General features: G+C 54.5%; 2 protein-coding genes across 4 annotated transcripts in view; one reads left to right on the top strand and one right to left on the bottom strand.

Moving 5' to 3' along the window:
• The window catches only part of Gnaz (G protein subunit alpha z), a 50976-nt gene extending 44703 nt beyond the window's left edge, over positions 1–6273 (bottom strand). Inside the window, exon 1 of one of the 3 annotated variants that reach the window (XM_036167986.1) lies at positions 6018–6273. The gene's annotated coding sequence lies outside the window, so the exon portion shown is untranslated. Of the gene's footprint in view, positions 1–4324; positions 4806–6017 lie in introns of those variants that run through there. The other 2 variants (XM_036167988.1, XM_036167987.1) reach the window with 2 other exon arrangements.
• Positions 1–13664, top strand: part of Rsph14 (radial spoke head 14 homolog) — an 81182-nt gene that overhangs the window by 66056 nt on the left and 1462 nt on the right. Inside the window, exons 6-7 of the mRNA XM_036167989.1 lie at positions 11073–11298; positions 12999–13135. Of these exons, the coding sequence (XP_036023882.1) occupies positions 11073–11298; positions 12999–13135 (363 nt within the window). The remainder of the gene's footprint in view (positions 1–11072; positions 11299–12998; positions 13136–13664) is intronic.

Below are 13664 nucleotides of genomic sequence, written 5' to 3'. Positions count from 1 at the left end.
GAGCCCTGTGTGAGCGAAAGCAACAGCCACTGAGAAGCCCATTCTGCCCTGCGGAGAAACCTGGCCTACAATACGGATGCCGAGTCAAACAGCGCTGCGGCTCGCTTTAGGCAGGGTCCCAGACAGCAGAAAGATGGCGGGTGAGACCGGCGTCCATGCTCCCTGTACCGCCGAGCGCCCCACCTGTGAGTGGACCCTCCGTTCCCTGCAGGGGATGAGCCCTAGTATTAGCCTACAAGGGATCTCACAGTCCACTTACTTCTCTCGTCCCTTTAGGGAAAAGGAAACTGAGGCCCGGAGGAGTAAAGAGATGAAAGGAAATAAGCCCAATCCCGGAGCTGCACACCCCTCGCCAGGGTGGAACCAGAACAAAAGGGCTGGATGGGAAATGCAGGTCCCCAGGTCCAGTCAGGTGGCCTTCAGCACGCTCCCTGTGACCAACTGGGGAATAAAGCCAGTCTGCTGAGGAGGAAGCTGAGCTATTCCCGTGCTGCTGAGAATCCCAGGTTCCTTAAGGCCCTCCCTGAGCCTGGCTTGTCAAGAGCAGCGGCCTCCAGGGTCTACTGAGGCACTCAAGACAGCCAGCGCCCCCCCCCCCCCCCGCGCCCTGCCCCATCAGGTCTTAGTCCCCTCAACTAAAACTGAGATTAAAAACTGGCCAGTCCTCCACAGCACTGATTGTGAGGAGATAAGAAACATTTCCTGCCCCCTGGAAGGCAGTTGGCCATGAAATGCAGGGCAGGTTTGGTATGTCCTCCTTGGGAATGTCTATGTCTACTAGGCTCTAGGGAAATGTTGAGCATCCGTCTACCACCCCTCTGACCCAATGTAGCAAAGGACTGTGGCTCACAGGAGGACCCTCTCTGAGGGATCAGGATTCAGGCCAGGCCCACTCAAGAATCCTGTCTTGGCAAGTTCTCTATCCCAGGAGCGGGTGGGGGGGGGGAGGTGGTGGTGTCTCCCACTCAAAGGATCGCTTTGACCACAGCCTGCCCCAGCACGGCCATGGCCACAAGAGCCTTGGGGACAGGATATGCTTCCAGTTGGATTGTTCTAGAATGAACGCTGGGTTTGACACCAAAGGCCCCTCCCTGCGCTGTGGTTTTTGACAGTCTAGCTTCCTAGCACTTCTTGATGGATTCTCCAGGGACGTCTCTAAAAGAGACGTATACCTTAATTTAGAAGTGAATAACTCAAAACTCTGTGATGTAGCAGGCTTCTGTGTGTGTGGGGGGGGGGGGGGCACAAACGCACGGAAGTCACTGTACGAAGCTGCCAGCCACACTCGCCCCATGTCCAACCGTGGCTGGGCTTCAAGATGTGTGCCTCCCGATCCTCTGATGCCTGCTGTCTTGAGTGGCTACTGGCCACTGGGGTGGGGGGGGGGGTGGGCAAAGACGGAGAGGGAAGAAATGATAATGCACGGGGGTGGGGGGAGCAATTCTTAAATGTGCGGCTTTGGGATCCCTAGCCAGGTGATCACAGACAAGATCACAGGATAGTTCCGCCCGCCCGACCCCACACAGCTTATCCACCCACTCAGGGGAATGGAGAAAGGGGCGGAGGGAGGGGAGCAGGAACATCGCAGTACAGCTTGTAAGGTCTCTTTCTCCGCCCGCCACAGCCCCAGCACTGTTCCCATAAGTAGGCCGGCATCTTGGGCGTACACATAGATGGTTATACAGGGCCCTCAGGCAAGCCTGATGCTAAGCTGTAGCCATTTTGAAATGCCCACTAATTTCTTACCAAGGCCCCAACTGATTGTGTAGTCAGAGCTTCCCATGATGCTCCAAGCCCAGTGTTTAATGCAGGGACCCCCGTCTCCCACCACGGGACGCCTTCTCCAGCTCCTTGAAGGACCATTACAATGGCGTTCCTACCTTCTCCAGTCTGCCAGTTCTCCAACTTCAGCCTCCTCCTCTCAGGTCCTATCCACTCTGGATCTTCAGTGACCTCACTGGCCTACAGCTTCCCCAGCACTTGGATGCCAAGGACTGCATGCCCTCGCTCTGACCACACAACATGGTCGATACCAATGCCAGAGTCCCATCAGGTCCCCAAGTCTCTTCCTCTTGAAGGAGTGAGTCTTCAAGAGCCCCCTTCCTTACCCAGGGTCCGCTGCATCTGTCTAGATAAGACGCCAGGGCTCCCATCTGACTCATTCTCCTCTCCTCCCCTCTCCTCCCCTCTTCAGTCCCTGAAATACTGCCTAGCCCCAAGGGGCCTCAGGGTCTCATCCTAGCCCCGTCTATTTTTACTTAACTTAGAATACCATTGCTCTTTGGTAGTGGGGATGGGACCATGGGCTTCCCATGTTTGACGATTCTCTCCCACTTAGAGCTACACACCCAGCAGAGGGGAACACTTTTTAAAAAACTCCAACTGGTCCCAGGTCCTCCTCTGTTCTAACCTGCCCAGGTCCTCTGACTCACTTGAGTGTGAGCCTTACCTGATACTCTTATGCCTGCACTGGGATCCAGCCACCTACCCTTCTCTTTCATGTGTACATATGAGCATGTTTGTACGTGTGTGGTATGGGTACACACTTGTGTACACACACACACACACACACACACACACACACACACACACACACACGGAGGTCAGAAGATAACCTCGCATGTTGCATCTCTCTGGGTGTTGTCCACCTTTATTTTTGAGAAGGGATCTCTCGAGGGCCTGGGTCTTGCCTGATTAGGCTACACTGTCTGGTTAGCTAGCCCCAGGGACTTGCATGTTTCCTATTCCTCATGCCCAACACTGGCATTACAAGTATGCAGCTCACCACCTGTTTTGTTTTGTTTTGTTTTTTTTCCTGTTATTGTTTATGTGGGTCCTGGGGAGGAGAACTCCAGTCCTGACGCTTGAATGGCAAGTGATTTACTGGTTGAGCTATCTCCTCCAGCCCCCCCACTTTGAACTTTTGAGACAAGGTCTTGCTATATATACAGCTCAGGCTGGCATCAAACTCGCCACCTTCTCGCCTCTTCTCCTGCGCTTCTCCTCCAGTGTGGATACATTAAAGTGGACAGCCAATGTGGGGATCAAGGACAGCGTTGTTAGTTCTTCACAGATGAGGACAAAGAAGGGTCTGAACTAGAGCTAACAGGACCAGGGCCTGTCTCCATGGCTTCTGATGGCCTACACAGGAGTTCTTGCTCCATGGCTCTAGGTCACTGGAGAGCCGTGGTGCTCCCGGACCCTCCTCGGGCTACAGAGGGCACGGTATGGCCTCTGCTCGCCTGTAGCTAACTTCTGGTGTCTGCCTTGAACACGTTTTATCATGTTCAAGTCAGGCACAGGACGCCCAGCCTACCCCAGGCTTGGATATCCTGGGTTTCCTTCCTGGGGGCTTTGGGAGACCAGCGGGCTATCTGCTTCCTCCAGAGTTTCCACGAGCAAGCCACCATCAGTCAGCAGCAGCTAGCGCGCCTCTGCAGACACCCAGTCTTCTGAGGCGTTTGTAAGGTGGCAAAGGCATGCTCTGTCCTTGCCTCCAGGGGAGGAAGCATGGACGCACACACGCATGCATGCACACAAGCACACTGTCATCCAGGTTCACATACCAGACTACTGAGTAGCTAGATGGAGGATACATTCTCAAACTATCTGCAAGAAGGCTCTCTCCCAGCAGCCTCTACTCAGGGGCCTCTTTGGCTGTGATGTATTCAGCCACCCAGATACTGTTGGACTCACCATAAAATCTCTTGAGGTATAGACTGAGACCTTTTTTTTTTTTTTGGAACCAAAAGGTCTAGGAGGTTGGGAACAGAAGAAAAAAAAATCCATTCTTTATGCTTCAAACCCTGAGTTCCATGGCATGGGTCAGGCAGGAGGCACAGATTACGTACTCCATGAGGGCAGGCAGGCTGAGCCTCAGCCAACACCCTGTGTGTATGTGTGTGTGTGTGGGGGGAGGGTGTGTGTGTGTGTGTGTGTGTGTGTGTGTGTGTGTACCACCCTTTGACGGTGGGTATACTACCAAGATGAGTAGGAACCAAGCCCTTCTGAGAAGAAACCAAAAAACATCTCTGGGAACAGGACAGCGAATCTAGGGCAGAAGATGACATCGGCCTTCTAAGGGGGAAGAACTATGTCTACTCACAGCCTGTCTCATAAAAAAAAAAAAAAACCCAACGCATCTGTTACAGGAGCACACAGGAGTTTTATACCAAATGCCAGCATCTCTTCATGTCTAGAGAAGGCAACCGCAAGGGGGCACCACTTTGTCCAAGCACGGGGCAGCCCTCTGTAGCTTCCTGGGTCCCTCAATGGTCCCTCATCCCCCATCATTGTTTTTAAACCTGCCCAACTCCAGACTCACCAGCTGAACGTTGTCTCCTTCAAAAGCGGGTGACTTCATCTTGGCTAAGAAGGGGGCTGGATGGGTTGGTTACCCAGGGCCCTGGCTCTACCAGAGGCAAGGTGCCTTGTAAGGGCAGACCCAGGAGGCCAGGAGCCCTCTCTGGTCCTTGAAGTTCTTTCCCCAACACAACTCAGCTCCAGGGGTCACAGAACCATTCCCTTTTATAGACACAGAGGCTGTGGGTTCCACTGAGACAGCCTGCCAAACAAGGGTGTCTGGTCACGGTGTCTCTGTCCACTTCCCTTCATATGTGTTCCTCTGGCCTTTCACCCACCTCTCCCTCACACCTCTGACTCTGTACTTTCACCCGACCCGGCGGCCCCAGCCTCCATTCATTCTCTCCCCTCTGCCCACACTGCTCATTCCGACTGTGCCCATGTCCTTCAAGCTCCAGTTCAAATGTCACATTGCCCATAGGCAGGTCTGACCTAAGCCTGGGGTATCTCTCTCTGGCCCCTCCCAAGCCCCCTGCACCACATTGAGGGCCTGCTTGGTTATCAGAGTCCAGCCATATCCCCCCCCCCCCCCCAGAGGAAGGTGAATCAGTCCTGGGAGGGCAGGCCCAGTCCACTCCCACCCTTCCACCTCAGCACCGGGCCCTGGGGGAGCCAGCACTCAGTAAATGTTTGCTTAATTGAATCTGGCCAAGCAGCTTCCTCTAGACTGGGGCCAGGTTAGCACAACTAGATGATTCCAAGTGCAGGGAAAACCACTTGGGCAGAAAAGAGCCTGCCAGGGCTCAGGTGTCTTGCCCCAATCCCCTCCCCAGACAAGGCGACCTCGGTTACCAGGCTGGTCCCTTCACCCTGAGACTCAGACTCCAGGGAACCCTAGTCTCACTTGGCACTGCTTTCCCATCCTCCTCTCTGTAACAGGATCCCCAATTCTCGGCCTAGGCAGATTCCTGCCATCCTCATCCAGATAGTCTCAGCACCTCCCTAAAGGCAAAGCCCCCATAGATCCGCCGCAGGATCCCGAGCAGAGGCCCTCACACCCCTCCCCAAACACCTCACCGCCTTTTAAGGGAAAAAAAATATTGAGCCAGGAACACATTACAATCGCAGCAGGTCGATACTCATCTCTGGCTCCAAATGCCTCCAAGGAACCTGCTCCCTTGCAAGAGCGATGACCGAGAACAGCGAGCTGTTGTACCCGGGCCTCAGGGCCCTCTCTTCCCGTTCTATCAAGGCCAAGCGCCGGAGCTCCTGACACCTGCGGCTGCCTGCACCCCTGGCCCCCGGAGAGAGACCCCCGCCTGGCGTCGCTCCTGCAGGTCGCCCGTCTGGGCTCCGCACCCGCAAGCTGCTCAGGGAGAGCAGTGGTCCCACATCATCCCCGGCGCCCCCTTGCTCAATCTCGTCAGGCGGCGGCCAGTCCTTCCGAAGGTAACTGGGACGCCGTGCCTCCCTCCCCAGGCACCTGTCTGGGCCGTGGCCACCCCCTGCCCACCTCGCAGACAACCCCACCCTCGCGGCTCTCCTACCCGGCGGGGCATCCCTGCCTCTGCACCCCTAGCCCCAGAGATCTCGGGTCCCCAGCACAAAGGCCCCAGGCTCGGGCCCCGGGTGGGGGTGGGGTGAGCCCCAGCCGCGCCCCCAGCCCCAGGGTTCAGCTGTGCGCGCCGGGGCCGCTGGTGCGCTCACTCACTCACCTCCCGGGCGCGGCTTCGTGCGTCGGTCGAGCTGCACCCGGCGGGGCGGGGCCGCGAACGCGGGGCTGTGGCGCCCCGGTTCTGCACGACGCGGGTGCCGGCGCCCGCGCGAGGACGTGACCGGTCCGCGGGTGGCACACACGCTCCGCCGCCCTGGCTCCCTCCTCCGCCCTCCCGCGCCGCCCGCAAGCGGGGTCCACCCGCTCCGCACCGCGCCGCCGCCGGCAGGGGGCGGAGTCGCGAGCGCAGCCCGTTGCCAGGCCAACCGCAGGCGGGGTCTGTCGCTCGCCTGCCCCGCACCACGCGCTGCCGCCGGACCACTAGCTCCGGCTCATCTCCCATTGGGCGATAGTGGCCGACGGACGTACAAACCGTCCAATAACGACGGACAGGGGCGGGGCCGCGGCTGTCTGCGCGCCGCCGTACCGCACGCGCTGCTGGCTCCGGCGACTGTGGCACTGCACTGCGCTGAGCCTCGCCGAAGCCGCTTCTAGCGTCTGGGGAAACCCACCCCGAGAGTATCGTAGCCCTGGTTCCTTGCACACCGCTTGCCTCGCCCTTGTCTATACCTCAATGGGGTTCGAACTCAGCCCCAGCAACCTACTCTCCCACCCGTCTCTTTGCAAAGTGCTTCCTTGGATCGTTTCAACAATCCTTCAGGGCTCGTGAAAACGCTACTGGGCTAAGCTAGCGAGGTCTGCGCAGCATGTCGTTCGTCTTCTCTTCTGCTCTCTTTTGCGGCATATAGGGGGTACTTATAGGAGTTCCTCTCACCCCAGCAGAGAGAAGCCGAAGGCAACCAGATCCGTGAAGTCCCTGCCCCCTTTGGAGACGCCCCAGGAGACATCAAATCCTTGGCAAAATGCACCTAAGTGCAGGCCGTGAGATTCTGCCTAGTATCAGGAGGAGCCCATGTGTGGGTCTTGGCTGGGGACACCTCATTCCTGTACAAGAAAGACTCAGACCAGGGGGCCACCAGAGTTGTGCTTCTCTATCTTTCCCTTCTTGTAACTCTAACCTTATAATGTGTCTGAGAGCCTAGGGTGAGGTGGGGAGCCATGGCCACATGTTGGTGCCCGACAGCCGGATACTTTGGAGGCAGAACATCATCCCACCATCTCCCTGGGAATGGTCCTTCTGCTGTGAAATGGGGACTGTTGTACTGCATACGCCGGGAATGAGGGGAGCAGCTCACCTGTGAAAGAGCTGCCTAAACTTTTAGGGAAGGGACAGGTACTGGTTATGGGCACTGCCGAGGCCAACCTAGACATGGTACAATGCATGACCAATGAGGACCAAAGGAATTCTGCTAATGATTGAAGAACATGTCTACCAAGTCAACAGGGTGTGGGGCCAGGCTCCTGTCACTGGGACCTGGCTGAGAGCCAGTTTCCTAATCTGTGAAAGAGGGCACTATAGACTCCTCAGAGGGTTAATGTATGTAGGAAATAAGTAATCAGGGCTCAGTGGAGGCTGTTTCCACAGGAGACTCAGGGGTCAGACTTCAGCCCTTTGCAGTGAGTAAAACCAATGCAAGAATTAGATCTCCCCCTACAGCATTCCAGGTGGGGGAGCAGAGGCTAGCCCCTGAATTGTATACCAGGGCTGGTTGCTGCCTCCTGGACCTGATCCTGGCAACTACCTCAAAGTGAGAGGCTTTTGTGTTATCTGGTCTTTTGCTGGTGGCCTCCATGTGGTGCATAATTCTAGAATATAGCTCTGCACCCTTTTAGAAGACCCCGGTCGCTATAGAGCAGGGGCTAGAAAGCATCATGAGCATTCATCCTTATAGTTACACAGTTGTAGCAACCCGGTGGGAACACAGGGCAGGGACAGCAGCGAGCGCTGGACTAGCTTTATAAAGATAGGATGCTTGGGCTGGAGCTATGGCAAGGGCAGGATGGCCAGGGATCAGAGAGAAATGAGTTCCAATGGGGGCCCTGAAGGAATGTGAGCTCTGTGGAGAACCTAGGAAAGGCCACCTTAGCCACACTAGCACCCAGCAAACACACAAGGATACTAGGGATAGTCACAACTAGCTAATGGCCTGTGGGTAGGGTTGGGGAGGTTGGCTTAAGAACCAGCAGAGAAATTTAAGATTAGCTCTTTTCACATCCGAGAAGGCGAGTGGTAGGTAGTGTATTATCTGTGACAGGCATGAGCTCACAGACAGGGCCAGCTGTGCTGCTGGGAATAATCAGATAATGAAAATACTGAGGAGTCCAGCTCAAGAACATAAGAGCAGGCCGAGAAGTCAGTCTACAAGGCCTGTTGGATCTGTCTGCGGAATCACAGGGACACACACCTGTTCCCTGAAGACTTGCCTCCCTGCTGGCTCTCTACTAGCCTTCCCGATATCCTAGTGTGGGCTGGGGGTGTCCTCTCTGGATTTTCAGCCACCCAGGACCTGTCCTTTAGAGAGGGCACCTATCCTGGCAGGCTCTTTTCTGTGCTCTGACCGTCTTACCTGTAAGACTCACGCATTCTCAGGCTGTGGCAGCCCGGTGGTTTCTGCACTGTTTCCCTGGGGGGGTGGGGGGGGGGTCAGTGTATCCCATACCCCTCTTTAACATTCCAGACCGCACCTGGGTTAGTTATAACCAGCCAGGCCCGCCGCTTGTCTTTTAGCTGAAGAGAAACAATGTAAATGAACAGAAAAGACACACCCGGCACTAACTTTGTTTCTGATATTTTCCCCTTGGCCTCAAAGTGAATCTTGGTCCAACAAAATCTGAGCTGCTGAGGGTCCTGGCTCTTCCCCCTGCTGGCAAGTCCTTGGGTATTAGACTTGCTCTCCGGGACTCAAGGGAAGGGGGCTAGATAGAGGCAAGGAGAGTACTTCTAATATTACAACTTTTCTGACCTCCTCTCCCTTCATCCTTCCCCTGACCTGTGTCTGTCTCAACTCAGCCGGTAGTCTCAGGCAGCCCGGACGCCAGCCACGAGGGTTCCTCCGAGAAGCTTAGACACAGGGCAGAGTCAAGTCCCAGTTAGAAGACTTCTAGCGTTTAACACCAAGGCCCCGTATCAGTGCTGAGGAAACCAGGCTCAGAGATTAGGTAGTAGGTCCAAAGTCACACAGCTGGGAAAAGACACATTTAGGTGTCAAACCTAGGCTTTGGAATTCTGGGTGGGAAATGAAACACAAATAAGTAAAAAACAAACAAACAAATCCCCAAACCCAAATCCCCAGTTCATTGGAAGCAGTAAGTAGGAAAGTGGCTTCCCTGAGCTGTCCTGGGATCTTAGACACCCCAGGGAGAGACTGAAGAAGAGCACCAGGAGCCGTTGGTTATCAGGGAACATGAGGAGCAAGGGGGAGCTGCTGAGATCCCCAGCTCCACCTCTCCACCCCATCGCCACAGTCACCTGCCATCTGACATCCTCAGGGACCCAGGAAGGAAAGCTGGGGTGATGCCCGCAAAGAGGAAATTCCCTGGTGCTAATTGCCACTGAGAGACCTTTAGGCTAATTAACCTGTTCATTTGCCTCTCTAGAGTAAATTAGAGGGTTTAACTGGGGAGCCTGAAAGAGAGATGTTTGCTAGTGGCCACCTCCTCGGGGGCAATGGGAGCCTTTGTAGTGGGCACAGTAGGCTGGCGGCTGGAGAGGCTTGGCAGAGGGGCTGGCGGCCAGGAGGTAGTCACAGGTGGCCCTTGTGTTGCAGGAAAGAGAGCTAGCTCTCTTTTGTTCCCTTTTCATTGCGGTGAATTGGGAAGGCTGCTCTGATAGACTGGAGCTTTCTGGCTTCTCCAGAAGGAGAGGGGTAGGTCCTGTTTATGGGGGGGGGGCGTCCTCTGCTGCTAGGCTCTGCGCCCTATGGTTTGCTTATAAAATGCCCCTCCCCACAGGTTGATGCGACTGAGCATTGGGTCCCCAGCTAGTGGCACTGTTTTAGGAAGGTTGTGGAGCCTCTAGGAGGTATGCCTTAAAGTTTACAGCCTGTCTCCCCCATTACTGTGCAATGTGTGCTTCCTGTTCTGCAGAAACGTGAGTTGGTAAGGGGTCCCAGTTTTGTGTTCCCATTGCTATGGAGCCACCCATGACCATGTCTTCCCTGCCGACTCTTCCTTCGGGGCTCATGTCACTTGTGTATTTAGTCACAGCCACGAGAAAAGAAACCAACACAGCCTGGCCCCAGGGAGTTCCAAAACCCCTTGGCCAGAGTCCTGTCATTTTTAGATGGGGACATAGATCTTTGGGGGGGGAGACGACAGGAGATCCTTTTTTTTTTTTTTTTTTTTACATCCCCAAACTTTCCATCTCAGGCTCCAGAAGCTTTGGCATAGTTTGGATGTGAAAAGAAGCCCAATGCTTCCCCGCCACTCTGGAGGGAATTGATTTGGTGTTTCCTTTACTTCTGACAAAATAACTTGAGAAACTCAGTGCAAAGGAGAGAAGATTTGCTTTGGCCCCTGGTTTCCCCAGGCTTCAGTCCGTGTCCATGCGGCTTTACTGCAGAGCATCACAAAGCAGCCTGGGGGTAGAGCAGAGCTGCCCGCCTTATGGGTCAGTTGGGGCAAGGTGAGACAGAGAAAGGGGAGAGGGGAGGAGGGGAAGAGGTGGTGGTCGGGAGCAAGACATAGTGACCTACTCCTAATAGATTCCACTCTCTATTAGCTCATTCCGCTATGAACTAACCATGGATTAGACCACCGATGAGGCTAATTAACGAAGTAAATGCCATGATGAGCCGGTCACCTCTTCACTGAGGCACCTGCTGGGGACCAAGTCTTTAACATATGAACCTTTCAAGATATTTTTACATCCAAACCATAATAGCATGGGAGAGAGAAGGTCTCTCTCTGTAAGCCTGGATCCACTGCAGTGAGCTGCAACCTCTCAGGCTGCCTGCCATGCACTGCTTGTCAGTGGTTGATGCCTTCATGGCACAGGTAACCAAAGGGTGTTTGACTTCTGTCACTTCCGGGGCCACACTTCTTCAGATGAGTACATCTGTGAACTCCTGCCCACTCCTCCGGATCGAGCCCCTCCCCTAGGCGGCCCAATCTGTACTGGGGAAAGGACACTTTAACGCCCTCTCCTGTCCTGCAGGTGCTCAGGGCATCGTCAACAGTGGCCTGATCCCCTCGCTGGTGTGGAACCTGCATTCAGAGGAGGAATACATTCAGGAGATCATCTTGGACACTCTGGCACCATGCCTGCAGGAGGATGCCAGCGAGGCCCTAGATAGCCACGCTGTGCCCTGTTTTAAGGAGAAGCTCCTCAGTGAGAACCGCCAAATCCGCAGCAAGGCTGCTCGGGCACTCATTGCTATCAGGTGAGGTGTTTTGTGTGGTCCGACCGGTCACTCCCTTGAGTTTCTGCTGAGGGCCAGAGAAGGCCACCAAGGCCTATCAGGAGATCAGTGGTGGGGCTTCACCTAGCTATGTCTGCCGGAGAACCCAAGTGCATCCACCCAGGCATACTCCCTCTAACTTCCTTGTGCCCTGGGGGAAGGGGACGCTGGGTCAGAAGAGTACCCTTTTGGTTAGTGTGACCATGGTGTCCGGCCTGAGATTATGCTATATCCCAGGAAACTCTCTCTCACTTCCATCCTGGACAAACCTAGCTAATTGGTCACTTCTCCATGAGGAAGACAAGCAGATGAACTCCGGTGATGATGATGATAGCCAGTGGTCATGAAGTATGCAAACATGCCGGGCACTGCCTACAAAGTCAATGAGGGTCAGACAGCTGCCAAGGAAGCGGGCATCTATCTGCCTTTAGAGATGAGAAGATGGAAGCCTGAGTTCCAGTCACTTGCTCAAGGTCACGTAGGATCACAGTCTAAATCCGGGCCTGAGAACAGAGGAAGAACAGAACCTCCAAACAGTCAGTCCTGTGTCTCAGGAGACCCCTTTGCCTGTGCCCACACCCCCTCAGTTCAAGAGGGAGGGAAGGCCTTGCTGTCCCTCAAGCCCTGGCTTCCTTACTATTGGGGAGTCTTGCTAGGGGGCCAGGCTAGCACTTCCGGTGGGACTGACCCAACCCCTGGAATGCTGGTTTGGAATGCTCGTTATTATGCCTCGTCTCAGACCCACCCATAACTGTCACCCTCGGGTCTGTGGCCAGAGGTCCCCATCCAATGACGCTCTGATGACAGAACTATATCAAAGTGCCGCTTCTGCCCAGCTCCCCTGGTCTCCCCCATCAGCCCGTGTTCATTCCCACCCCTTACAATTTGGTGTCACCCACACAGGGAGTCTGTTTGCTGCTATAGACTAAGGGCTAGCTGATGTGCTCCCAAATGTCAAGTGCTGAGAGGCAGAAAAACGTAGCTCCCACCTCGGTGTCCGGACTAGTACTTGCCTCGTGTCACTGAGTAAATGAGCTCAGGGCAGTCCTGTAGGACTCTGCGTCCTTGATAAATCGCCCCAGGGTAAAGACTGATAGCCCAAGAAAGCCAACGGCATCACAGTATCACCGAGAAGGGGCTGCTGGATCTGTTTCCTAAACAGTGTTCCCATAAAATGCCTACATCTTTGAGGTGTTCAAAGTTCCAACAAATGAGAGTTCTGTGGGCAATGAGGTAGGGAAATGGCGAGCCAATGGTCAAATTGAAGTCTGTTTGTCGGGATGTTTGTGCACTGTGTGTGACATTCCCAGCCTGAGCCCTTCTCTTTTGGCGGGGAGGATAAACGCTGGCTCATGGTTGAGAAACTCTTGGGACGTTCACCAACCTCATCTTCACAGCTTCATACAATGTGGGAACAGAGTGAGCCTGTGGTTGCTCCGCCCTCCCCTGGTAAAGAAACCAACTCAGGTAGAGACATACTGTCTTGCCGTGGGGTCTTACTCTTCCACATAAACAAACATGTCTCCAGTTATGAGCACGGCTTAGAATGATGCTCATTCTCCCCTGGGACTCTTTATCTCTTTCAGTGGCAGCAAGTCATACTCCCAACACAGGTTCTATCTTAGCGTGTGTCCTGGGACATTGACAAAGCCTCACCTCCTTTTGTCCTCTCTCTGCCGCAGCGTCCCCTTGGAGGGCAAGCAACAGGTGTGGCAGCATGAAGTCATTCCTGTCCTGGTGGATCTGTTGATGGACCCTGATGAGGAGGTACAAGGCAATGTGGCTGGGGCCCTGATGCACGCAGCAGTGACCACTGAAGGTAAGACAGGGTGCCCTTTGGATTCCTGAGGCTGGGTGGGTGCAGGCAGGAGGGAAGAGTAAGGCCCCTAGCTTGCCAGCATCCATAGTGAGCTTTCCATATGCTTCCTTCTCATGTCAAGGGCCAAGTATTGACCTCTCAGACCTCTAGGCTCCATCAAAATCCATGTTTTGGTCTATCGCCTTATAAGGACCTTTCAAAGTTTGGTCCGAAGTTTAGACCTCTCTCATCTTCTTGGACACAGTGGGCTGCCAGTGATTTCTCTCAAGCCATTCATGTTAGGCCTATGCCCCTCTACAACAAGCTATTTCCTTGGCCTAAAGACCTTGCCTCAGACTCAGGTCTCTTTGAACCATTACTCTGAGATTGATTAGTTTGGTCTCTATAATTCTGTTATTCCTGGGTCGAAGCAGACCCTGGAGCCCTTGGCCTTAAGTATTCCTTTCTTTAAAAAAATAATGTGTAGGTGTGTGTGTGTGTGTGTGTGTGTGTGTGTGTGTGTGTGTGTGTGAGTGTGTGCAATCATATG

Source organism: Onychomys torridus, chromosome 18 (genome assembly GCF_903995425.1).
Source record: "Onychomys torridus chromosome 18, mOncTor1.1, whole genome shotgun sequence".
Taxonomy (NCBI): Eukaryota; Metazoa; Chordata; class Mammalia; order Rodentia; family Cricetidae; genus Onychomys; species Onychomys torridus.
This window is presented reverse-complemented; position numbering and strand designations above follow the sequence as displayed.